At 39.7% G+C, this 14,917-nt stretch overlaps 1 protein-coding gene and 1 pseudogene across 1 annotated transcript; both read left to right on the top strand.

Annotated features, from left to right (window-relative positions):
- The first annotated feature begins 682 nt into the window (after window positions 1-682).
- On the top strand, window positions 683-13,957 carry lrrc8da (leucine rich repeat containing 8 VRAC subunit Da). Its single transcript, XM_066662260.1, has 2 exons — window positions 683-881; window positions 7,182-13,957. The coding sequence occupies exon 2, from the start codon at window positions 7,184-7,186 to the stop codon at window positions 9,707-9,709; it is 2,526 nt and encodes an 841-aa protein (XP_066518357.1). The 5' UTR covers window positions 683-881; window positions 7,182-7,183; the 3' UTR covers window positions 9,710-13,957.
- LOC136670474 (U2 spliceosomal RNA) lies at window positions 3,239-3,347 on the top strand (annotated as a pseudogene).
- Window positions 13,958-14,917: the final 960 nt, after the last annotated feature.

The raw sequence follows: 14,917 nt of genomic DNA, 5'->3' as shown, positions 1-14,917 counted from the left end.
GTCCTAATCCCATCACTGTTCTAAACAACTGAGCAAAATCATCTGCTGGGCCATAGATAATACTGTCCTCAGACTGTTACACCCTGCTTCACTTCCAATTCTAGTATTCCTACTGTAGAACACAATCCATTCCCGTATATCGTACATCATGCACATTACATTTGTTTGCACTAATAAACTTTTTTTTACCTATTAATCTGGGTTGTTGTTTACTGTGTATTGTATGTAAATGTTGCTTTATCTGTCCTATAAATTGTATATTGTGTATTTTTACTGTAAACGATATGTAGCGATACATTGTATATTCCTGAGGCGTACCAACAACCGGAAACATTCCTTTATGTCAAAATACTGGGCCAATAACCCTGATTCCGATCCTTTTTCACATTTATTTCCATTGAATTGCTATATTATTTTTCTATTCTCGTGTAATGTGGATATTTTGGATATACGAGCTTTTGCTGCTAACTTTTCACTTAATCAAATATTTTAAGTTAATCCAAATTTCTGAATATTATATAGAATCGGATCAGTCGGAAAATACGGAGTCGGCTCAAATTCTGAGCCGATACCTTAAAATGAACTGGACATGGGAATCGGTTCGACTGAATCAATTGAACGAAAGAAACAGTGCCACCCAAAGGCCACTGGTATAAACACAGACCCACTTCCCCTCGCGGTGGAACACAAAGTGCGAGATCCGAGCGTCGTGGAGCGGGTCAGCGCCCGAAGAACCGTTGTGGCTCTTTCTGAGACACGCTTTGTCGTTTTCTGAGTCTAATTTACACCAGCTCAAGTTGGGTCATCAAAAAATTTGGATAGTTTATTCCATCCTCCACCCCTCTATGGACCAGGAATCGAACCGTGACGCTCAGTGACAGGTAAAGTGATCTGCTCCTCGGCTACATATTCGATTTATTTCCTTCCACCTTAAAAGCACCACAGCTTTAGGCTGAAGCGTCTTACTCCGTTCCACCTTAAACGGTGTAACAGTTTCTTTTTGGCGCCTGAGGCTGAGAATGTAACTCTTGCACCATTTAAGGTGGAACTGAAACAGATTAATTAAAAGTGCATTTCTCATGCTTTAAAGTTCCTTAAATTTACTTTAAAGTAACTGTACTCTACTTCAGCGTGTGTTTTAAATATGCATATATTCACTGGTGTGAGTATTTAGCTTTTTAAGCAGATATTTAAAGAGAGGGATCCAAAATTTTTAGAAGAGTTGGTTGCACTACCTCTGACGATCATACTCCAGTGTAAAATTACAAGTGTTTCGCCTAGTTAGCATGTACATGTGCTGTTTAAGCCAGAAGAAGTATCATGGCTTTGGAACTACAGTGTCTCAAAGACACAGATTCAGACAGCCTGGTTTGTGATGTCACAAACCTGAGAAAACATTTGCATCAGTTTGGAGGGTGGGGCTTTCAAGCTGGAGATGGCGAGTGGGAATAACTGCATATTTGTAGATCTGTGCGTACAGAAGCTATATAGTTAAAGATAGCTTTTATTTATTTATTTATTTATTTATTTAAATGTGTTTGGGGACTTTTATTCTAGAAGTGATTCCCACACCTGTACAATTTGAACAGAGTATATTGTTAATGGTTTAATTAGTGAACTTAGAGTGACTTTGTCCATGTTTAGAAATGTGGTCACAGTTAAGACAGAATTTTATTACGTGTGTAACTGTTGTGCCATTTAAAGAGGATTGGAATTAGCTTAATTAAAATGCATTTCCCACAGCTTTTAAAGACATTTTATGTAAGTTTATTTAACTTGTGAATTAATAATTATTTTATTACTTTACACTTAAACTCGACTGATAAGAGTGTTTTTTCCATTAAAAGTTGTTTTTCCATTAGTTGTTTTGAGAGGCCTGAGCGCTCTGGTGCTGTGGTGGGGGGAATGCGGTGCAGGAGTTTTGGAGCATCATTATCATCACAGCTTCAGATTTCACACCAACATGTCCCGCACCTTGTCGGCTCTTATCCACAATACGGTCTCTGTACCGCTGTGTAATCCGAACACAGTGAAGAAATTCAAGATATAGCACAGCACAGTGCCCAGTGAGGAGGTCGTTCTCTCAGGGTTCAGTGGGTCCAGCTGGGTTTTCTGTTCCAGTCCAACAAAATGTGTTATATATTTTTCAGTGTCTGTATTTAAAATCCACAGAGGCAGCAGCATGTTTTTAAAACAGCTCCTTTTTGCCTCATAGTTCATTGACGAGGCTTATACTGTAAATATGCTCCAGTATTAAAGGTGGGATGTGTTTCTGAAGGCGCTGGGAGCTCTGTCTCTGTTTGAGCTGTGCTTTGTTCGTATTCGATGCATGATTGTGTTCAGTATGAAACAGACTGGGGGATTAACTTTGGTCTGAAACTGTTATTTATTTATTTTTATTTTTTTCCCTCTTTTTTGCTTCTTTATGTTCAGTGTCATCCTAACACATACTAACCACATACGCAGCATTTTTATTTGGTATGAGCTGCTCGAGTCTCTCGGTCCTCCTCCGTGTTTAGGTTCTCATCTATGTTGCCTCCATGTGTCAGATTGGATGGGGCAGAGTCACATGACTACAGTGCAGTAGTGTGGGTTTAAAGGTACAGTACACGAACACGCAGTGGGGACATACTAACAAAAATAACAATAGATAGAGGCAAGATTATGTTGATTAGAAATTCTGAATGTTGATTTTGGTTCATTTTAGATTAATTGTCTAGCCCTACCTTCAACTATTTATTTGATCCTTCTTTAGCCTCTATTTCCTTTTCTGTTTTTTTTTCTCCAGCTCCGCATCATTGCACACCCAGTGTTGAGCTCTTCTTCTTCTTGCAGTGGGAGGATGGGCACCGAAACCTGTGGATTATAGACTGATTTATTATTTATTAAGCCCTGTCCACACATTTCCATACTTTAAAAAAAAAATTTGTCCTCACAAGAAATCAAATGTCAGAGACATTTATCAGAGATGTCAGAGACACGAGTGATGCCCCTGACATCTCCAAATGTCCTCGACACTCTTCGTGGATAAGAATTTCTTTCTCAGAACTGTCCCAGCAGCTTCTGGTCTGACCAGGGCTGGTCAAGAATCGCTGTTCATGATAAGGTCTGTACTCTTGGGGAGGTGGATGTAAGAGTTCTGTGCATTCTGGTGTTTCGACAATTTCAGCTGTGAACAAGTGATCAGTGCCCACAAGCTTGCTATGTTAGAGTGGATGCTGCGTGCTTCCACACTATCATTACCTCTCAGCCTTTTGGCTAAGTGTAGTGTAGTGTCTGTTGTCATTTGTTTAATAACGGATATGTCCTCTATATGATGACCCTAAAATGGATCAAGCAGAAAATATGGACAAATGAATGAATTACTGAATGGTGACTATATTTAGGCTATTTCCTTATGGGTCAATAAAATGTTATTTCTCTTATCTTATGATTTTGGTGACCTAAAATGCCATTGTCATTTGGACAGGAGAAGAAAACACAGGTGAACTACGCTTTGAAACATATCCACATACATGTGGATTAGGCCAAATTGTCCTTTTCTTATGAAGACTCTCCTGAGAAATGTATAACCTGTTTTTGATAGAAATGAACTAAATGAGGGGTGGTCTTTCATTTTTCACAGTATTGCAGCTGTAGTTCTGTGGTTATAGGAGTGTGGGAATGAACCACATGTAGTTTAAGTAGTTAATTTAACACTAAATGTATGTGCCACTGGAGACCAGGTTGTGTAGTTAATGTAGTAAACGTTTACAGTTAAAGTATTCAGATGAAACTTGAACTATATTCCCCTCTCAGTTTCATGGCCTTGGTCTTGATTTTAGCTCCGCTGCAGCTGGGTGTGATCTTTCAGTCCAGAACGTATTTGTTTAAAGATGATTTCCATTAATTTTCCTTTTTTTTTTTTTTTAAAGTTTGAGATTTAAACACAGTAATGCAGATAGCTCTGTTGTAGCTGGGTGTGAACTTTCAGTGTAGAATATATTTGTTTAAACATGATTTCCATTGATGTTTTTTTATTATTATTGAAAGTTTGAGATGTAAACAGAGTAATGCAGGGATGGTGGGTTTAGTCTGGTGTAAATATTCTCCATTCTGGAGAAACAGAACAGGTCACTGAGTCAGAACAGTTCACAGTGGTGGTGAATGGAACCAGACGTCTGACTCTAAAAGCCCCTCGGAAAGTTAGTAAAAATGGAAATGGTTCTGAACAACTATTGGTTTTTGCGTTTAATCCTTTGATTTAAGTTAACATTAATTTGATTATTATTATTATATTTCTTTGCTTGAGTTGATCTATTTTTATATTCATTCATTCATCGTCTGCAACCGCTTATCCAGAATAGGGTCGCAGTCGGTCCGGAGCCTACCTGAAATCACTGGGTACAAGGCAGGAACACACCCTGGAGTGGGCGTGAGTCCTCCACAGGGCGACACACACTCACATATATGGACACTTTTGAGTCGCCAATCCACCTACCAACATATGTTTTTTGGACCGTGGGAGGAAACCAGAGCACCCGGAGGAAACCTATGCAGACACAGGGAGAGTACGAAGCAGGACTTGTACCCACAACCTCCAGGTCCCTGGGGCTGTGTACCTGCAGCGCCACCGTGCCGCCCTATATTTAAATTGATATATTAAAAAATAATTAAAATATTTGACCAGTCTCTCTTGTGGCCAGTTAGAAATAAATAAACATGGCTAACAATTTTCTCAGGAGACACTTTTCATTTGATTTTATTAATATACTTCTGTATGGACATTGGCAGAGGTACATGAATAGTATTTGATATTGCCATCTGCCCAGAATTCTCATATCTGTGCATGTCTAAAAAGCTTTTATCTATTGAGCTTTTAAAAGTTATTTTCCATCATCAGCATCAATCCAAATAAAGCTCTTCAGAAAGGTGAATGTCATTGCTGATGGTGGAGAGGAAATAAAATGCTGGATGGTGTAGACATGGAGAGGCTTGGTTTCTATCGCCACTACACAGGCTCCATCACTGTGTTTACAGCTCAAACACTGGATTATGGAGAAATAAATACCAATGGCATTCCCCTTTGAATTAATTTCATGGAACATACCCTGGAAGGGGCGCTAGTCCTTCGCAGACACACACACACACACACACACACACACACAAGGATTGTCATGTCATGATGACACACACTATTATAATCTTGAGGATGCAGGCTCCAGAGCCTGAGCAGCTGAACGGAATAAAAGACGAAAGTGCGTGGACAGTGATATCGCCATTCTCCAGTAAATGTATCGTGCCTTGAATAAAATAATGACTTCAGTAAAAGTAACAGTACCTTTCCCAAAAACTCAACTTGTGAAGAGGCACAAAAGCAGCAGCTCAATCTCCTTAAGGACCAAGTAACTAGACACAGCTAAGCCTTCTCTCATTGGTCAGTGCTTCAGGAGCCGAACTGAAGGCCCTAATCTTTGAATTAGAATCAGAGGTGTTTAGAGCTTGTGGACATTGTGGTCTGTGGAACATTTCTAAGAATCTCTCAGCACGGGAGCTGGAGACCTCTCCGTTTCTCTGTTTCTGGACCATTCTAGTCTGAAATAAAAAGCTAAATCTCCAGAATCATTTGTGTGTCCTAATCACAAAGCAGCACCACAGTACACGCCACACACAGAAAAAATTAGAGAATTAAAATGACTTGTATTGCTGGTAAAGTTGATTTTTTTTTTTTGTGGTAAAGCCTTGCAGTAAAGCCACCCCAGAGTATATTGCATCACTTTAGTGATGATATCATGCTTTACTTCACTTTAGTTTGCAATTGCTGCATGTAGACACATGTGAAACCGTCCCTCCATGAAATTAATGAATGATTTGCTTCCTCTGTAGTTTGAAGAGGCACCTTAGCTCCACTCCAGGCTATAGATTTTCACAATTAATTGTTTGTTAAATTTAATTGAAAGTTCTATGAAGTCACAGCTCAAAGTATCTTTTAAGCATGGATTCTTTTGCATTCTTGTCAATTTTATATAAACTAAAATTTGTTCTTTAGTTTAATGTGAATTCTTTTGATGGTTTGTGTTTGTTGAGGTTTGTCTCTTTAAGAGTCTCTATGTAGCATTTGAGGAAAGTCACGTGTGAAGTCAGTGGGTCCTTGGGGCATGGCTAAAAACAACTGAAACAGCAGAGCAATGTAACAGAGAGTTTGCATTTAACAGATCCATGGCAGCGAAAACACACACACACACACACACACACAGAGCTGTAGGCAGTGAGGCACAGAGTCCAGGGAGCTCAAAATCATTGGAGAGTAAAACTCTTCTTTATTATATGTTTTGAAGTGTTTGTTTTTGTGTAACATATTTAATTTAAAATTAAATATTAAAAAATTCTCCCATTCTGTAATTTTATGGTGTCTGTTGTATAGAAATGAAAATTGTTATTTTAATCAACAAAAAATTACCTAAAAATGAAGTATTAGTACACTTTTTTAAAATTACTAACACTGAAATCCCATTTTAAATTGTCTAAACCCAAACTCAGCCAAACTTTTGGATACAATATTATCCCCAAGAACAGAATAAACCCATCGCATGCTTCTGCAGCACTTTTCCCTGTTTATTCTTTTCTCACCATTTTTACACTACCTCAATTTTAGGTTATTTGTTGTTGAATAAAATGAGAATTGTTATTTTTAATATGACACATAGTTACCATAAAATGACAAAAGAGCAGGAGAATGTTGGAATTTTTAATTACAATTATACGTTACATATAAATTTTCTCTAAAAGCTTTTATATCTGTCAATGTATGCTATTTTACATCAAGATGATCAGCGTAAGTTAACACAGACTCTGGAAAATGTTGGAGGATGCAAGATGGAAAGCCCTCTTTAATGTTTAGAGATTAGCTTTATCATTCATGAATTTGTTTACTGTAAATGCTTCATCCGGTTAAGGGTTGCAGTTCTTCTGGAACACACCCTGGATAGTACCTTTCACAGAATCAGATTAATTTAAACATTATTTTCAAATGATCAGTGTTTTTATTGCATTTTACTGTAGAGATGTAATAACAAATTGTGAATTTGGCAAAGTAGACATTCTTTATTGACCACTATTTACTTCTGCTTTAAAAGGATTTAGCTTTGAAATAACTGTTGAATCATTTAAATTAATTGGGTTGTCTTATGTTTTCACCGCAGAGATGTTCACTCTCACAGAAGTCGCCTCTCTTAACGACATCCAGCCGACATATCGGATACTGAAGCCATGGTGGGACGTCTTTATGGATTATCTCGGCCTGGTCATGTTGATGTTGGCCATTTTTGCCGGGACTATGCAGATAACCAAAGACCAAGTGGCGTGCCTTCCCATTCTGGAGAAAACAACAGAGAGTGTGAATACCATCCCTTACACAACAGAAAGACCTCAGCAACCATTCACCTCCTCGCTAGGTTCGGTGCCTTTGGCCACTCAGGATCTTCCTGACAATGTTGCTCATGAAATACACGAGACTCAGGTGACCCCAGTGAGCAGCCAGAGTGTTTTTAGCTTGAGACAACCTCAACCCAGAGGACTCAGCACAAATCTGGACTATCAGCAGTACATCTTTGTCAACCAGATGTGCTACCATGAGACCTTGCCTTGGTACTCCAAATACTTTCCTTACCTTGTTCTCATCTACACCATCATGTTAATGGTGAGTAGTAATTTCTGGTTCAAGTACCCAAAGAGCAGCTCAAAGATCGAACATTTTGTCTCCATCCTGGGCCGTTGTTTCGAATCTCCGTGGACTACGAAAGCTCTGTCTGAAACTGCCTGTGAAGACTCAGAAGAAAATAAGCAAAGGATCATTGCTGGACAGAACGCTCCCAAGCAGACATCCACTGATAGCCAAGAGGACGGCAGCAACTTAACCACGCCAATACTGGGAAACAACGAAGTGAGGTTTTCCACAGAGAAGATTTTCCCTGAAGGCCCGAGCTTGACCATCCTGGATAAGAAAGACGGAGAGCAAGCCAAGGCCCTTTTCGAGAAGGTCAGAACATTTCGAGCTCACGTTGAAGACAGCGACTTCATCTATAAACTCTATGTGGGACAAACAACCATAAAAGCACTGAAGCTCATTTTCATCCTCTGCTACACGTCCACTTTTATCTCAGGCATCAAATTCAAACATATTTGCAAGCCAGACATCGAGAGCCTCACTGGATACAACAAGTTCTTCTGCACCCACAACATGGCCTTCATGCTGAGGAAACTCCTCTTCACCTTCATGGCTATAATCAGCCTCTACTGCCTGGTGTGCCTCTATGCTCTCTTCTGGCTCTTTAGGCGATCACTCAAGGAGTATTCCTTTGAAAAAGTCAGAGAAGAAAGCAGCTTCAGTGATATCCCTGATGTCAAGAATGACTTTGCATTCCTTCTGCATATGGTTGACCAGTACGACCAGCTGCATTCAAAACGATTTGCCGTCTTTCTCTCTGAAGTCAGCGAGAATAAACTGCGGGAGATTAGCCTAAATCATGAATGGACATTTGAGAAACTACGGCAGCATGTGACTGCCAATGCTCAAGACAGACAAGAGCTGCACCTGTTCATGCTCTCTGGACTTCCCAATGCTGTGTTTGACATCACTGAACTTGAAGTCCTCAAACTGGAGCTCATTCCTGAGATCAGAATCTCAGCCAAGATTTCACAAATGACAAATTTGCAGGAGCTCCATTTGTATCACTGCCCTGCAAAGGTCGAACAAACAGCCTTCACCTTCCTCCGAGATCACCTGAAGTGCCTTCATGTAAAGTTCACAGATGTTGGCGAGATCCCCCCGTGGGTTTACCTCTTGAGGAGCCTGAGGGAACTGTACCTTGTAGGCAACCTGAGTTCTGAGCACAACAAGATGATCGGTCTGGAATCCTTAAAGGATCTGAAAAACCTGAAGATGTTTTACCTGAAGAGCAACCTTAACAAACTACCCACAAACCTTGCAGACCTGGCGCCACATCTCGTCAAACTGCTGGTGCACAATGATGGGACTAAGCTGGTGGTGCTGAACAGTCTTAAGAAGATGACCAACCTGGTCGAGTTGGAGCTCCACAACTGTGATCTAGAGAGAATCCCACATTCCATTTTCAGCTTGACGAACCTACAAGAGCTGGACTTGAAATCAAACAGCATTCGCACCATCGAAGAGGTCATCAGCTTTCAGCATCTGAAGAGATTGACCTGCCTCAAGCTGTGGCACAACAGAATTGTGACTATTCCTCAGTCAATAAGTCACGTAAAAAACCTTGAGTGCCTTTATCTCTCCTACAACAAATTGGAGACGCTCCCAACGGCACTCTTCTACCTTCCCAAGCTCAGACACCTGGATCTCAGCCACAACGCCATTTCAGTGATTCCTGCTGAAGTGGGAATTCTCCAGTATCTTCAGTACTTTGCAGTCACAGACAACAAAGTAGAGGTCCTTCCCAAAAATCTGTTCCTGTGCACAAGACTGAAAGTTCTCTGTCTGGGAAACAATCGCATCACCATCCTTCCAGAGTCTGTTGGAGAGTTAGTACAGCTTACGCAGCTTGAGCTGAAGGGTAACTGTCTAGAACGTCTTCCACATCAGCTTGGTCAGTGTAGCCATCTCAGGAGAAGCCACTTCCATGTGGAGGATCATCTTTTTGACACTCTCCCCATGGAGGTAAAAGAGGATATGAGCCAAGACAGTAGCACAACCTAAGCATCCTGGGTGTAGCTCTTTAGTGCCAGTTCAATACCCACAACCCTGGTCTAAGGACATGCTTTGTAGATTTTCTAAAGCAACCTGTGGTTATATATGACATTGTTTATTTATAGGTTGTTTTTGTAAAATGAATCTAATAGGTGCTGTAACCTTTGCACAAGCAATTCGTTGTGTTATATTCAGCATCATTAAGCGAGCTTGGGTATCAGAAAGACACTATAAATGCAACCTATTATCATTGTGCAGAAATGTGTTCAGTGCAGAGTGGATGAGTCAAATCAAGCAGATATGTTGTTTGACCAGTGGTGACATTTCAAACCAAAATATTACAAATTGATATCCATTCAAGACCTTAAAAGTTATTGTGTTTTTGTTGTTTTAGTTTTTATACTATTTGGAAATGGCCACCTTTTACAACATGTGAAAATATTAAGAAAAATTTACCAATAGAAATGGTCAAAAATATTAATAGTATTTATTATTGTAATAATGTAGCCTTATCTAAATGTACCCTTTTGAGTATATTATGGATATTGTTTGTAATATTATAGACATTTTTATAGACACAGTTATTTTAGTAGTAGTAGTAATAATTATCAGAATAATTTTTAGAATCATTTTATTTATATTGCACAGTTCATATACAGGTGCTGGTCATAAAGTAGTAGTAGTAGTATTTTTATTGTCAATTCTTTATATGTACAAGACATACAGAAGATTTAAATTACGTTACTCTCCTCCCACAGTTGCAGCTAACATTAACAAAAATAGACTAAATCCAACTTAACTAAGTATATAAATATATGAAAGTGAACAAACAGAAGACAAATGCAGGACATACGATACAAACAAACTCACTGTTAGACATACGCGAGACAATGGGACACTGACTGAAGACAATAACCTGAATGAGAGGTAGGGTAGTGGATGTACAGGGCAATGTCAACAATAGTGCAATTTAATGGTATAACAAGTGAACAACGAGTCACATTTAGGTACTGATGAGGGGATTAAGTGGAAGTGACAGTACCAATATAAACAGGGCTGGTGTAAACAGTAGTGCATATATACAGGTATGGAGCCTGGAGGCTGGTTAAAGTGATTGAGTGCCTGCCTGTTTTTTTTTTTTCAAAGTGAGTGCATGCCAGTTCTAGAAAAGTCTCAGTGGGGTATTTATTTGGGGGCGGGCGTGATGTCAGGTTGCTGAGTAGTGTGTGCGGGGGGACAGAAGTTGGAGGCGAGGCAGACCAGGGAGAGAATTCAGCATCCTCACAGCCTGATGGATGGAGCTGTCCCTCAGTCTGCTGGTCCTAGCCCTGAAACTGTGGAGTCTCCGCCCTGATGGCAGCAGGACAAAGATGTGTAGTGGGTGGGTGGGATCACGCACCCAGCAGAGGGCTTTCCGTAAGAGGCAGGAGCTGTATAAGTCCCGAAGGTAGGGGAGAGAGGTGCCAATGATCTTCTCAGCTGTTCTCACAATACGCTGGAGGGTACTGCAGCAAGATGCTGTGCAGGTCCCGTACCACCCAGCTAGTCAGGATGCTGTCAATGGCCCCACTTTAGAAGGTGATCATGATGGGGGTAGAGGCTTTTAGCCTGCAAAGGCCTTTAAATGGTCTCTCAGTCTAGTTCTGTAGGCTACACAATCATGGGGAAGGCTGCTGATTTGACAGTTGTCCAAAAGGCGACCATTGACACCTTACACAAGCAGGGAAAGGCATAAAAGGTCATTGTTAAAGAGGCTGACTCTTCACAGAGCTCTGTGTTCAAGCACATTAATAGAGAGGCGAAGGGAAGGAAGGAAAAGATGTGGTAGAAAAAGCAATATGGATAACCGCACCCTGGAAAAGATTGTGAAACAAAACCCATTCAAAAATGTGGGGGACATTCACAAAGACTGGACTGCAGCTGGAGTCAGTGCTTCAAGAACCACCACGCACAGGGTATGCAAGACATGGGTTTCAGCTGTCACATTCCTTGTCAAGCCACTCTTGAACAAGAGACAGCATCAGAAGTGTCTCGCCTGGGCTAAAGACAAAATACTGGACTGCTGCTGAGTGGTCCAAAGTGATGTTCTCTAATGAAAGTAAATTTTTCATTTCCTTTGGAAATCAAGGTCCCAGAGTCTGGAGGAAGAGAGAAAAGGCACAGTTGCTTGAGGTCCCATGTAATGTTTCTACAGTCAGTGATGGTTTGAGGTGCCATGTCATGTGCTGGTGTTGGTCCACTGTGTTTTCTGAGGTCCAAGGTCAATGTAGCCATCTACCAGGAAGTTTTAAAGCACTTCATACTTCCTGCCACTGACCTCTAACTTTATGAAGATGCAGATTTCATTTTCCAACAGGACTTGGCACCTGCACACAGTGCCAAAGCTACCAGTACCTGGTTTAAGGACCATGGTATCCCTGATCTTAATTGGCCAGCAAACTTGCCTTACCTTAACCCCATAGAGAGTCTATGGGGTATTGTGAAGAGGAACATGCCATACGTCAGATCCAACAATGCAGAAGAGCCGAAGGCCACTATCATAGTAACCTGGGCTCTCATAAAACCTGAGCAGTGCCAAAGACTGATCGACTCCATGCCACACTGCATTGCTGCAGTAATTCAGGCAAAAGAATTCCGAACTAAGTATTGAGTGCTGTACATGTTCATACTTTTCATTTGGCCAGCCTTTTTTTCATCAAATTAAAAGAAATAAACACTTGAAATATGTGAGTCTGTGTGTAATGAATGAGTATAATATACAAGTTTCACTTTTTGAATAGAATTACTGAAATAAATAAACTTTTTCATATTCTAATTTTATGACCAGCACCTGTATATTAAAATACAGCGCAAAGTGCTTCACAACACAAAATAACAAAAAACAAGAAAAGTGCAAAAGGAAAAACAAATATTAGAACAAACAACTACTAAAAGGAAGACAAATTGTGATTTAATAACATTAAAATGTGTCAAAAAGAAATAAACACTGCAAATAAATATGCATCTATAATGCAGCTTTCATTAAAAATCTTGAATGTTGAAAATAAATCTTCATGTTCAGAGTTTCTAAAAGAACAGCTGGGTAACTATGCTTGAAGCTTGCTCTCTAACACTGACTTTACAGATCCACTGTATGACCATGAGTCTCTAGAGTCAGATTTATTCTGAAAGTATTTGGGAAATTGATTGTATTAACTGGAGTTTTGTTGCAATAACAGTTCTGGTCCTCTGGGGAGGATTTGCACTGGATACTGAAAGATTTCTGGGAGATTCGGTAGCTGTCTGGTTCCATTCATAGTACACACAAACCCGATCCACCTTCGGTCACTTTGTTTACATTTTAACCCAGCTGAGTTATTCAGAGGATATTGGGAATTCCCTTTTGACCCTGTTGAAACATTGCTGTGAGGATTTGATGGCATTCAGCCACAAACTGTAGTAAAGTCAGGTGCTGATGTTGGATGATTAGTTCTGGATAGGGCTGGATTATATGGCAAAATTTCATCAATCACAATATATTTCTAAATTTCAGTCGATATGGTATAATTATTATATCGATATAAACAACATAAAAGCCACAGAAACAAACAGGAAATATGACATCAACATCAAACATAAACCTCTTGGCTTTGTCAATATTTATGAACTAACTTTAAAATTGAGTGCTGAACTGACGACAGCGCCCTGTAATGGCCCTCAGTAAGTCAGTGACAGATGCTGTAAATAATGTATACTGAAAATGTGTATAAAATCATATCATATTTTTATTGAAAAATGTTATATCACAATATATATTGATATTGAATTATTGTCCAGCCCTAGTTCTGGATCACAAATGCTACTCCAGCTTGTCCCAGCTTTATTGGATGGAGCTCAGTCATTCCAGAGAACACAATTTGACTATTCCTCAGCCCAGTGCTGGAGGCTCTATACTCCTCACCCACATTTGGCATTAGGCCTGGTGACATCAAGGCCCAGAGTGTCCAGTCCTGTTGGCAATACTTAATATGAGGATTGCATAGTTGCATGTAGCTTAAAGAGCTGTCCTGGAGTGTATCATTTTATGGCACTGTAATGGTAACATAACACTTTTCTGTTACTGAATATAATCTGTCCTCATCGCTCATGGCTGTACATGTTTATGAAGTGGTTATGTTTGTGTTATGTAGCAGGGTTCAAGTAAAGTGTTACCTTATTTTTAAATGTGGCACAGCTGCTTTTTGAAGTCTGCGTGTTCTCCACAGTGGAATACAGTTCTGAATCTTAGTGAACCGTGTGACATGCTTTGGTCAAAAATGCCACAAGCTCCATAGTAGTGATTCAGCACCTGTTACTTTAAATGACTAGAAGCACAGTAATCACAATTTAAATTGCATTTGAATCATTGGCCAAAAAAAAAAAACTAAACAAACAAAAAAAAAACCTACAATGAGATATTTTCCACAAATAATTCAGCTCTATATCCGTCTGCTCACACTTCAACAAAACTACATACTAATGGATTTAAAATTGCTTTCATGATGTGTAATCATGTTATTTTGATACCTCACATTCATAATGCACTGTTTAAAAATGATTTTGTATTGATATTTATTCAACTTTTCTCACACTCTGCTGCAGTTTAAGTGTTGGACATATTCACAGATTACTCAGCAAAGAGTGTATTTATCCAAATCACAAAATATATCACAAATATAAAATAACTTCATATTGCCCTTCTCTAATCCTAACTGCCCATTCAAGTCCAAAATAAATTCACATGTTGTGATATTAATTTTCCTTAAAGTTAACCTTTTGCTCTCAGCTCTTAATGTTTTCTTTCTGGAGATATAGTAGTGTCATGACATTGATGTAGAAATGATCTTTGTCAGGGTCATGGAGCGGACTGACTGAGGGCGGACGCATTCGCTAAAACACAGTAAACGTTTATTCACGGAAAAATAACAAAACAGAGACTTTCAACGGAAGTTAAACAAGCCAAACTGGAGACAAGGAAATAAACAGGGTAAACGGGACAGACGGACAACAAAGCGAAACGATGACAATAGGAAATGAAACAACGACGGGGAAAACTACGGAGACAGACAGATAACATGACCGACAGGACTGAAGACAACGGAGAAATGAGAAATGTTCGACAAACAGGACGTGAGACAAGAGGGCTTAAATACAAGACATAAATGAGACACATCTGGACAGATAACGAGGAGGACGGGT

This window comes from Hoplias malabaricus, chromosome 1 (genome assembly GCF_029633855.1).
Source record: "Hoplias malabaricus isolate fHopMal1 chromosome 1, fHopMal1.hap1, whole genome shotgun sequence".
NCBI classification, from domain to species: Eukaryota; Metazoa; Chordata; class Actinopteri; order Characiformes; family Erythrinidae; genus Hoplias; species Hoplias malabaricus.
The sequence above is the reverse complement of the archived record's forward strand: the minus strand, read 5'-3'. Positions and strand labels throughout refer to the sequence as shown.